Below are 12,141 nucleotides of genomic sequence, written 5' to 3'. Positions count from 1 at the left end.
TATACATGAAAGCATGCATGCTAAAACTCAAATCTTATAGTACTAGAACATGGATATAATTTGCGCTTCAGAAAATAAGGGAAAAGAAAAAATGCATATGAAAAATCTAAAAATGTTGGCCCATTAAAATTTTAAAATGGGATTTTATTAAATTAATGCCCCTTCGTGGTCACATGACTATAGACCTTGTTTCAATCACTGCCAGATCTTTTCGTTTTCCAGATTTTACGACCAAATAGCCTTCTCAGGTATCTTGGATGGTAACTAAAAGGCTATCACAGCTAATTTTACGACTACTTAAAACCAGAAAATGGATGTTCGCACCTAAATTGAAAGGATTTACTGGCTTCTGTTTTTGAATGCCACTTAGCCACAACTTTCAAACTTTATGGACTATGTTGGTGTTCAATTTCTTGGTGTAACTTATGCAATATGGTTATAAAATCACAGTTAAAGCACAATGGTCAACTGAAAAGAATAAAATAAAAAAAAATAAATTTGCAATCTTTTTTTTTCCAATTAAGAGATTTCAAAAATTCTGTAAATACTAAAGCTGACCAACTGGCAGCTGTTTTAGTTCAGTTTTGTCACAAAACTGATAGGTTTCCCCCATGTATTGTTTTTCTTCATTTAGTTTTGGAGCAACACGCCCAATATGTTCAATACTTGTACATGTAAATGGTGCTTTTCAGGATGAATCTCGAGAAATATGAACACGGCATATGGTCGATACTTGCCATGAATTAACAAAACGTAATACGCATTATGTACATGTTGTAATAATTCATTTGTTGTCGGTAGACTTCAAAAACTCATTCTTACTTGACCAGGTCAGGGAGACATGGAATTGCTCATCAGCAAGGATTGAATTATCCTTAATTTCCCCCGCGTGAAATTTTATACGAGAAGCAAACGCCAATAATAAGTGCATTATCACAGTTTCACATTTTTCTCCTGTCTGTGTCAGTCTTGAATACCACCTTGTGGTGGAGTTTGTGCTAAAACTGTGCTGTACTTTAAAAAAAAAAATGCCAGAAGATTTAATTAAATTGTCTAAAATAAACGTGTCAGTGTATCTACAAAAACAGCAATAGGAATGTTCACTATTGATATTGCTTTGTTTAGAAAGACATGTTCATGTTGGTCTTACGAAATTGATTTATTGAAATGTTCTAAGTCGTAACAAAGATAAACATGGATAAGACTATGGGATCATCATTTCCCTATCTATCAATGTCCCATACCATGCTTCCTTCACTTACTCTGGATCTCATTAGGTGATGTCGCTTATAAGTGCATCAATCTAGATTATTTACTACTCACTTAGTGTATGTTAATTACAATTACATAGCGCATTCACGTGTTAAGTGCCTTATCTCGCACCATTCCCTGGCGAATTGTTAGATCTTTGCAAAAATTCTGGTTGACAGGAGACTGCCATTGACAAAGTACCAAGTTTTTGTCCTTGGTAAATTCTTGACTTCATTGAAAATGTTATACTACATACACTATAGTATTCATTGGGGAAACCTGCTTTAAATCATCAAAATATACATGGGGGTATTATGCTTGACCAAGGAACGTAGCCGCCATTAATTGAACGTGCATGTTAATGTTTGTAGCAATGTAGACAACACATTGTGTTTTGCATGATTAGCTAATTATTGCATGATAGACTAGCAGAATTCTTAGTACCAGACGGCAAAACTAATGAAACGGAAGACGGACAGGTCTTCCTTACATCTCTATCCTAACATGGCGGATTTTGCGTTCTAATCATTACGTAATTGTTTTATGTGGTCTTTTACAAAGATGGTGGGAGATTAGGACACGATCAAAAGTCCTTGAAAAGAATGATTACGTACATGTTATTATTACTTATTTATTACCTATTGTGTTTATTATCTTAGGGTTTGGAATTATTATTGTGTCATAGAGTACGATTTGTCATTCATTACTTAAATGAAGAGGTGTCAGAGAAAATATTTATAATTCTAATTTTGTTAATCTTTCAAGGAATGTAGGTTTTGTTTTTGTATTGGTTTTGATGACAAGGTAGTACATTTATAAAGGATTGTTTAGTGCCAAGCTTCAACGACCTGCTTTCATATCAAAGAAGGATATGATTGAATTATCTCAGTAACAAATGTATCGTTAGATGTAATTATCTCTTGTATTTTCTTATCTTAAACAAAATATTAAGGTAAATTTTCAAATCGAAGTCATCATTGCCAAGTGTTAGTAATTTAATTTTCAGGTTCATCTGAAATGCACTTTCTACATGCAGACCTTAACAATCGATAGAATCCTTTGTATCTAAACCGAGGCAACATTTTTACAAGCGACATTCATATGCATAAAACTATTCACACTATGTTTAATTTTATTAGTCGCTATTGAATAGAATATGACAATAAAATTACCATATATATTTGTTCGCTGACTATTCAAATATACCTTATTCACTAAAAATAACAAATAATTCTGAAGATCTCCATTGATTACTTTTACACCGGTATCGCAATAAACGCTAGAGGGGGCGTGTCCAAACACAAAAGAGGGCGTTCCTGCATAACGAATGCGGAAAGGTGAAAAAAATCTCTTGTCGAACACATAGAAAGTTTTGTTGTAATGTGGATAGGTACTGTTGTCAGATTAAAGCGTTGTATCAACATTGATGGATTTGACAAGACTTACCTGTTTCTAATTCAGGTTTATTTAGGAACCGAGTAATTACCGAAACAATATGTGGAGGACCACTGCATTATCAAGCCGGATTCACGTGTAGGGATTTCTTATTTTCACTCAGTGAACAATACATATGGATAGAAGGATCGTAAAATTTTCATTCAAAGTAAGTACATGTATTTTTGTTTAGAGATAATTTTTCAATTCATCATTAATTATTTATACATTTAAAAAAATCTCCCAATTTTTATTTTCCTATACATCTTTGGTTATGATTTCAAATGCAACATTTGAGAGTGAAAATTGAACGTTTTCCTATCATCAAATAGTTTTATAGAAGCCATTCATTTTGCCAGTTAATAGATATTATATGAATACTCAAACAGCGGGGAATAACGAATTAAATTTCAATGTCTCTAAAATATCAGTTGATTCAAAATTACAATCCCACCCACGAATGGTTTGCAAACTCCTAGTGTGAGCAGTATTGCATGCATTGAAACCCAGATTCATAAGCTTATAACAGGGATAATTTAAAACTCAGTGATTTACTATCGTGTTATTGATTTGAAGTTTATATTTTTTGTCATTTGTATTCAAGGTACAGCATAAGATTAAGATACCCCCTTTATTCCTGTGTTCCCTTGGTCTGGTGAACGAGAGATTTCCGTTGCCGGTATTTTATCGAAAACCAGCGTTGCTTATCAAACAACGAAAAGAAATTCAATCTCCTTAATGTACCCGTTTCGAATATTAATATAAATTCATTTCTCATAAAGCACACACCGTTTTAATGTAATTTAAATTAAAAGACACCTTGAACGGACTTTTTTTTTTAGGTCCAAGCATTTACGGATTCTCGTAAAAGATTTTAATTATCCTATGAAAGAGTAAGGTATTGAACAAATATTTATTCGAGTTTTTCTTTTCTTTTCAGAGATGAAAGTGTGGAGCGATTTATGAAAATGACTTTTGTACAGTGGGCCTGAAAAGGAGAAATCAAAATGCAGCATGAACTTTGTGTATTTTGTCTTTGGTGAGAATTAGCACCCAAAGATGGACACGTCTTTGAATTCACAACCACGTTTGTTACATTATGAACATTATCGGACAAAATGAGTTTAAACTTTCTCATTTCACTTGGAATATTGGCTTCCATTTCTACGGTGAAAGGGCAGCTGCATTACAAACTTCCGGAAGAGAAACCACCGGATTTCTACCTCGGCAATGTCGCCAACGACACGAATCTCTGGGACGCCATTAACGACGAAACAATAAAACGGAGCATGCGATTCAGTTTTCTATCACATGGAAACCAATATTCGGCTTATTTCCGGATTTCATCAACATCCAGTGATTTATTCACGGCCTCCAAACTGGATCGCGAATCATTAGAGCAATGTGAATACGCCGATTCGTGTGTCTTGCCATTAGAAATCATTGCTCAGTCTAGTGTCGGGACCTTTTTCAGAAAAATCACTGTATATGTCGATATTCAAGATATAAATGATAACCCTCCCAAATTTATTTCAAGCACAAGAACTATTGCTGTCTCAGAAGCATCCGATAAAGATACGTCATTTCCGCTAGATGGAGCCGTTGATAATGACCTCGGTATGAATTCCATTCAGAAGTATTATTTGATTCCAGACGACACGCCATTCAGCATTAAATTTACCAAAATCGCGTATGGCCGATCGACACTTGCTTTAATTCTCAATGGATCGCTGGACCGAGAATCGGTGACATTTTACACCATTCTGATTCAAGCGGTAGATGGGGGTTCCCCCAAACTGACAGGTACACAGACTCTGTATGTGAACGTAACTGACGCCAACGATAACAGACCAAAGTTCAGTCAACCAATGTACAACGTGACGGTGGACGAGGACGCGCCCCCAGGGTCTACCATCATTAAGCTCTCGGCCACTGACGACGATATCGGACCAAATGGACAAGTCACCTATAAACTAAGTCCTTATCAATCAGAGGACATCTTTAAAAAATTCCAGATAGATCCTGTAAATGGATATCTAACCTTAATCAAATCTCTTAAGTATGAACCTGATGAAGTGTTTAGAATCATAGTTGATGCCACTGACATGGCTCAACAACCCTTGTTAACCCAAACAACAGTTAATGTCAAGGTCAACGATGCTAGAAATAACCCTCCCCAAATCAACATTAACTTATTTTCATCACCAACATCTGCTAAAATTTTAGAGTCCACAACCAAAGGTGTCGCCGTGGCTCACGTTGCAGTCGTCGATGATGATACTGGTATGAATGGGATAGTTAATTGTTCGATTGAGATACCCGAGTTTGAGCTCCAGAAACTTGCCACCAATGAATACAAAGTGAACTTAGCAAAGCCACTAAATCGTGAGGCTCAAGATAGATACGAGGTAGAAGTTGTGTGCACAGACGCAGGAACCCCGTCTCTGAATTCATCTTCATCTTTTGTTGTTGATGTCCTGGATGTTAACGATAATGCACCCCAGTTTAGTGAAACTATTTATAGAAGATCTGTTCGTGAGAATAACCGATTTGGTGAAATTGTTCTTAAAGTGTCTGCAACTGATGCAGATATTGGAAATAATTCCAAAATAGTGTACTCACTGGATCAAATAGGGATGTACGATTTTGTGATAGATTCGGGGACAGGGGAGGTTTCTGCCAATTTTATCATTGATAGAGAATCTACACAAGAAATCAACTTTAAGGTGGTGGCGACGGACATGGGCAATCCACCGTTATCATCTGTAGCTAATGTAAATCTTCAAATATTGGACCACAATGACCATAAACCAGAATTCCTTAAACCACTCTACAAATTTACTGTGAGAGAAAATTTACCGGGAAGGACATTGATTGGCCAAGTGGAGGCCACTGATAAGGATACGGGTTCAAATGCAAACTTAAAGTACTCTGTAGTGACGAATACTGGAGTACTGCCTATTTTTGTGGCTGAGAATGGGTATATTTTCTCCAAAGAACCTTTAGACAGAGAGGCTGTTCCTCATGGATTTCATTTTCAAGTCATTGTGACGGACGGAGGGGAACCAGTTTCTTGGAATTCCACCTGCTTTGTGACAGTGTTTGTTGAGGATGTTAACGATAATGGCCCGGATATATTGTTTCCCAATAATGTTAATTATACAATATCTTTTCTTTACGATATCCCGATAAATAGCGTTATTGGAAGGATCCGCGCTTTGGATATTGATTATGGCCAAAATTCTGCGCTAAGTTATTCATTTATTGGAAGTGATATTTTTAGTGTTCATGCCGACAAAGGCGATATTTATGTGACAAGGCAACTTTCGCCACAGGACATCGATCGATACACCCTAACGGTAATTGTAGAAGATCAAGGCACCCCGAAGAGAAGCAAAAACCAAACACTTGTAATCATTGTGACTTCTCACTTGGGTCTCGCCTCTCCTCGCGAGAAGCCGTCCAGCGACACCTATATGCTGATTGCGGTTGTGATTTCTTGTGTAACAGTGGTTCTCGGGGGCTTCATTATTCTCGTAATTTTCCTAATTAGAAGACACGATAGAAATAAACACAGTTCTGTCCAGAACACTCCTAAAACTCTCCACAATGATATTAAAATGTATGATGTCATAGATAGGTCAGCTAGGACGATGTGTCCCCGGGTGGTGCCTAGTGAGGATGGGCGGGGTAGTGCTTCAATTGATTTGTCTGTCGATACCTCACAGGACCAACTCCTCGGGGAAAGAAACTCAATACAATCAAACCAAAGCGAAGAAGAGATAGAGAAGGTATTTTACCACAAATTTTTCATATCAAAATTATCAAGGCTCTCGATACTTTTTTATAATTAATTTCTTTTATAGGTACAGATAAATTACCATACAATGACAAATAGATCTATGCATGTACAATGTTTACTTCCAGTAATGAAAAAAATACACATCAGAAATTCTTATCAAACTTTTCCAACCAAAAAACGAAGTAAAATGATCCTTTACACATTAACTGATATAACATTATACCGAAAATGACAATACTGTAGAAGTACTTTTATCCGCGTGGTATTAATGTAAAAAATTTTCCTCTGCAACATATAAATGATATAACAGTATATCCGCGCAATTTTCCGAAAATGAAAATATTCAAACTTAAGCATTGCTATGCATATTTGACTTCTGCCAAAAATACAAAATCATTAGTTGACATATTACTTTCAAACTAGGTGGGATTTGATAGATTATAGAGATTGTTGGTGAATACGAATAATGGCTTGCTAAATCTGCATGTCATAGGTGCATTTTCTGATAAAACTGACATGCTTGATACACCGAAGCAAATGACAAGAGCATAAAAATGTTTTTTATGATCATTATTAATAAACAATTCATAAAACTGTAGGATTTTTATAATTTGGCCTGACTGAATTTATCTGGAGTCACGTAGGTTGCCATAACAAATGCACGGATCATTGACACAATGATAAAGTGTCTTCTCTCCTCTAGTCGTGTGCCGCCATCAAACTTTGTTGCACATCTTGAAAGGCCTAGACGCGAGACTCCAGCAATAAAGGAAGCTTACAGGGCATGTCAAATGATGTTTTAACCGAGCAAATAAAAATGAAACCTTCAATACTGTGTACAGAGTGACATAGTTCGCGACCACCAGCGAAAAAGTTTCATTATTCAACTGATGTTAAAACAAAAATTGCATAACTGAATAGAAAAGAAAAGGAAAGGCTAGGAATAAACCTTTACATGCAAGAAAATGAGAAAAATCAACAAGTTTATATCTACGCACAAATTTTACAGTTGTACATACAAACAAGCGGTAGGCAGCTATGGATTTCTTGTAGCTGTATGGTTTTTGTTGTTTGTGACGTTAAACAATTACTGAACAACACAATAAAATCAACGATATGCCGCTACCTTGCAATAATCACTTAAATAAATAATACGTCAATATTTGGCATTTTAAAAGTTATGAATGTATTAAAACTGGTTTGCATTTTATGACTTAAGAAAAGTGTTTTAAAGAGATTTGAACAGGTCTTTCAGCTGTTTGCACATCAGATGTTTGTGTTTTGTTTATTTATGCATTATTAAAAAAAACTTTACTCTACCCACGATATTTCAGACATTGGACTTCAAGATTTCATTTCGACAGTAAAATCAAATTCAAATTTTAAAAAATTCAAGTGAAAAACATAAAACTTGCTTTTGTACCTGTTTGACAACATTATCTTCAAGAGCACTTTACATATCATTTAAATGAATTTTACCACCTAACAATCGTTTTTGACAAAAATGTGCAAATGATGACCCGATAACGCTATTTTAAATGCTATAACTGTACTCGTAAAGATGGTAAAAAACGAAGAAAAGTGTACATTTAAGAGCTTAGATCTTCCAGATTATCTAATTGTAGGGTTCTGTTGAAAACTAGAATGGTTAAAAATACGAATTATTAGATGTCTTTTAACTTTTTTCTTATAAATTAACCAATGAGTATAACAACTGTACGAGTACAAACGGTAATGGCATTTTAAGAATAAGACGAGAGAGTACACGATCTATTCGGATTATCTGATAACTTCATTCTTCCCTCTTTACGATCCAATTTACAGTTTTCTTACAAGATAATTACTAAAATTCTCAGTGGCTGAGAACGATCTGAATTTCTATTCAAGGGGTCAGTTTTTTTACATATTTATTTACACCGCTAATCTTTACTCTTCCCCCGCCGAACAAACCCCGATATCGTCAGGAGTTTACTCAGCTTTCAGAATTAGGTTTTTAAATTCGTTTTGAGAAAATGCAGTAATATTTTGTAATGAGCTCTATCCAACTTTAAACCCCCCACTAGAGCTAACCAAACAGAGGGACCCCAGGATAAACATAGGCCAAATCCGTTCTTTCTTTCGGTAGATGCATAAAGCGTACCACCTCGCCTTGTTGATTCAGAGGACGAGGATAAAAAACATGAATAAGCTGTTTTGTCGTTCTGGTATTGACAATACTATTAACTCTGAAATTATGTACATCAACAATCCTATGAATTTAAATAGGAATAGCTGGGAACAAAATCTATCATGTAAATCTTGACCTCCCTTTTAAGTTTGAAGAAAAAAAAAACATTTTATTTACAAGAAAGAATATAAATTGCGGTTTAAAATACTTTTAAACTTAAAAATAATGTCCAGCTTCATATATATGCTCGTATATCTCATTAATAGCAAAGAAATATAATTGAGATATTGCTTGAGAAACGAAGATTATGAATGAGTTTGGAGCTTCACATTTAGGGTACGATGGAGCTATTTTAGAAGAAATATCCGGTTTGTGAACACTTGCTTGATTCACACGTAGTAACAAAGCCTCGGTAACAAGGAGAAAACAGAAAGGAACGAACAAAATTTGCTCTGTAAATATTTGTTCGAAAAAAATAATAATGGTGAACAAATAAATTCAAAGTTTGGAAATCAGATCGTATGGTTCCAAAACAAAAGGAATATATTGATAACATTCAGAACAAATTCTTCTGAAATGAATTTCAATAAATAAGACAGCGGTTTGTCAATTTTAGCTGTTTTTAAAACAATTGATTAATATTAGTGTCAAGTCAGGCACCTTTTGTTGCACGTGTCAACCACAGGAATGCTCTTCATAACATATGATTCCCAAAATAAGTATAAGCCATAATGATTATTATTTAAAATCAGCCACTGTAAAGAATGCAGAATCGTTATAAACTTATACCCTAGAGCCAAACTTTGCAAATCTTCAGCCCTGATTATGCTGAAGAAAGATCTTGAAAATGATATGAAGAGTTCAGTTTAGAGACCCGAGATTCTACAATGTCGAACTTGAAGAGGGGAAAGTGTCTACTTCAATAAAATCCTAAAGTGGCAGATTTAGCTTGAGGGGAGATTACAATTTTGTCTGCGGGTCCTTTCGGCGAGCTGGGGTGAGATACATGTTGACCTCGAATGCTTTTTCTCACAGGCGACACTGCTATCGTTGAGCCAAGACGCGCGATGTTGGTCACTGATAACGATTTCTTTTCTAAGTCGCCTCTTTTCTTTTGAATGAAAAGCTTCACTGCTGCGAGCTTTTCGTCGCTTTGAACCGAGATGTGTAACCATAAGTGAGAGCTGGCATTAGCATAATTGAAATTAAAACATCTTAAAAATTCCTCCATCACATTATCTAAACCCTGATGGAAAGGAAAATCTGTTGGTTAATTCAAAAGAAAAATTTTATTTTACCAATTTGTCATAAAGTGGATTTAAGCATGTGATTTAATTACTGTTTTTAAGTACATGTTTCAATGTTTGAAAATCAACATAAATTGAAATGGATTTACGAGATTTTTTAAGATTAAATTTTTCAATTTGTTATATGTATCAACTGAACAACTTTCATTTCGACAATTAATTTTTTTATAGGCTATTTCTATTTAGGATTTTTTTTATGCATAAGAATGATTTAAGGTCCCTTTTTCAATTTAACACAGTATAATCTTGAATATGAATAAACGTATTAATTTCTGATTGATTCTTAAAATAATGAGACATAATATATCTAAATAAGTACATGCATTTAATAAATTCACTTTCACAGCATATTATGAACCTTACTGCAATGTTTTCAAATTGCACGTATTACATGTATTTGAAGACATTTTTTAATTGATCATATATATAGAGAGTAATTTCCATAATTTTATACATTCTAACTTTGTCTTTTTATTCAGATTCTAGAGAGAATAACTCCTGTTCCCTCAAACTACACCAGATCCTCCCGAAGTTCCTCTGTCGCCAGTCAACCTCAATTCGCTCAAATTCGTTCATCAATTGCATCCAAGAGTCCATCTATAACCAGCATGCATCGCGGCTCATCCTCTCGCTCTAGTCACGGTCACATGACCAAGGATCCTAATTTATTACTCCGCCCTGATATATGCAACATATCACAACCTAAATCGGTAGATGCATATCAAATTACATGTAAATTGTGAATAACTTATAAAACATTCATTGTCAATGTACCATGTAAACATCTATCTTATCATCATACCATCAAACTTTCTGTTTGAAAATTGAGATTTCATTTTTTATTTCATTTTTGGGTCACTTTTCAAATTCATAATTCGTTCACGCAGGTTTCACAGAACCCTCAGAAGGTATGTGATGATGACAGTGAAACTTCAGTGGAATCCAACACATCAGACAGTGGGAGAGGCGGGAGCGAGAGTGACGTTCAAACTGGCCCCAGTACCATTCATAAGCACAGAGAACTGGGTATGGAACTCATTTCCAAAGAAGTATTCAGGAAAGATTAGTCTAAAGAATTGGGTGAAAAGGAAAAGATGTTACTTGATACTTAAATTGTTAGAATATGATTTTCTTTAAAATTGATCTTTAAACATAGTTTAATTATTTCATTTTATCTGATAGGTTCCACGAGGTCGTTGAAAATTGTATACCAATCGGATACGAATCACCGATTAAAGCGCCACCTCAGTGAGCAGACGATTCCCATTCATGACATTCATTCTGGTCCGCTGGCTGCCAGCGAAGACCAAGAGTATATCATTATAAAAAATCCACACTATTGTCCTAGACCTCAAAATAATAGCAGCATAAGAGACAATGATAATCAATCGCATGACCGGAAGTTCAAACAAAAACCGTCGGTCCATTGGAACCCAGTTACACGCGTACTTCAAGGTAGTGTGGCGACAATTGACGAGCGTGATGACGTCAGTTCTACAACGTCAGGAAGTTACACGGTGGAGCTGGAGGATATGACGTCAAGAGAATATGCACATACACAAGTTTGACCAATAATGGTCAACATTCATAATGTTCGTCTCAAGCAAAAGTTACCATGAAGAAAATACTCCCTGTGTGTGTTGTGTGTGTTGGTGTGTTGTGAGTGGGTAAATTCTGTAAGTGTGATTTGAATGTATACTACAGTGATACTAAATCATTCTTTTGAGGATCCAGCGAATGTTCATCTTCTGAATGATATAAGTATAAGAACAATATGTTGTCTTCCCAATTCTTCATTCCCCAAGTGCCAAATCTTTTATATTAGTTCCATAACCAACTGTTCCGAATCGAAACAGTTATTTTAAAACTGTATACTACACAAGTATTTTGTTAATGTATGTATATCTCAGTAAATGAAAAATAAAAATTGATATTTATTGAATACCTGGATTAGTTATATTTCATAGAATACAAGTTCGTAAGAAAGAAAGCAATTGGGCTCAGTAAAGGGTGTGTGAAAAATTAAAAAAAAATTTAATACATGGGATGAACATCGAATTGATATTATCAAGGTTTCAACGCTTTCGAAATCTTCCTTCAAAGGGTTAATTTCTTTGTAATAGGTTTGGAGTATTTCTGGGGTAGTGATACGCACGAAGTACAAGTGACAAGAAGTCTGT

At 35.0% G+C, this 12,141-nt stretch overlaps 1 protein-coding gene across 1 annotated transcript; it reads left to right on the top strand.

Moving 5' to 3' along the window:
* Window positions 1–2,604: 2,604 nt before the first annotated feature.
* On the top strand, window positions 2,605–11,903 carry LOC134274871 (protocadherin beta-13-like). The gene is made up of 5 exons (XM_062757116.1): window positions 2,605–2,854; window positions 3,626–6,476; window positions 10,441–10,671; window positions 10,849–10,987; window positions 11,144–11,903. The coding sequence occupies exons 2-5, from the start codon at window positions 3,804–3,806 to the stop codon at window positions 11,527–11,529; spliced, it is 3,429 nt and encodes a 1,142-aa protein (XP_062613100.1). The 5' UTR covers window positions 2,605–2,854; window positions 3,626–3,803; the 3' UTR covers window positions 11,530–11,903.
* Window positions 11,904–12,141: the final 238 nt, after the last annotated feature.

The sequence above is a fragment of the Saccostrea cucullata genome, unplaced genomic scaffold (genome assembly GCF_032062105.1).
Source record: "Saccostrea cucullata isolate Sc308-1 unplaced genomic scaffold, CSIRO_AGI_Scuc_v1 ctg931, whole genome shotgun sequence".
NCBI lineage: Eukaryota > Metazoa > Mollusca > Bivalvia > Ostreida > Ostreidae > Saccostrea > Saccostrea cuccullata.
The sequence above is the reverse complement of the archived record's forward strand: the minus strand, read 5'-3'. Positions and strand labels throughout refer to the sequence as shown.

Bases quoted from the DNA above. Each gene is read 5' to 3' on its own strand.
- LOC134274871 (XM_062757116.1), top strand. From the start codon at position 3,804: ATGAGTTTAAACTTTCTCATTTCACTTGGAATATTGGCTTCCATTTCT. The intron at 6,477-10,440 runs GTATTTTACCAC...CTTTTTATTCAG, and splicing joins GCGAAGAAGAGATAGAGAAG to ATTCTAGAGAGAATAACTCC. The intron at 10,988-11,143 runs GTATGGAACTCA...TTTATCTGATAG, and splicing joins TCATAAGCACAGAGAACTGG to GTTCCACGAGGTCGTTGAAA.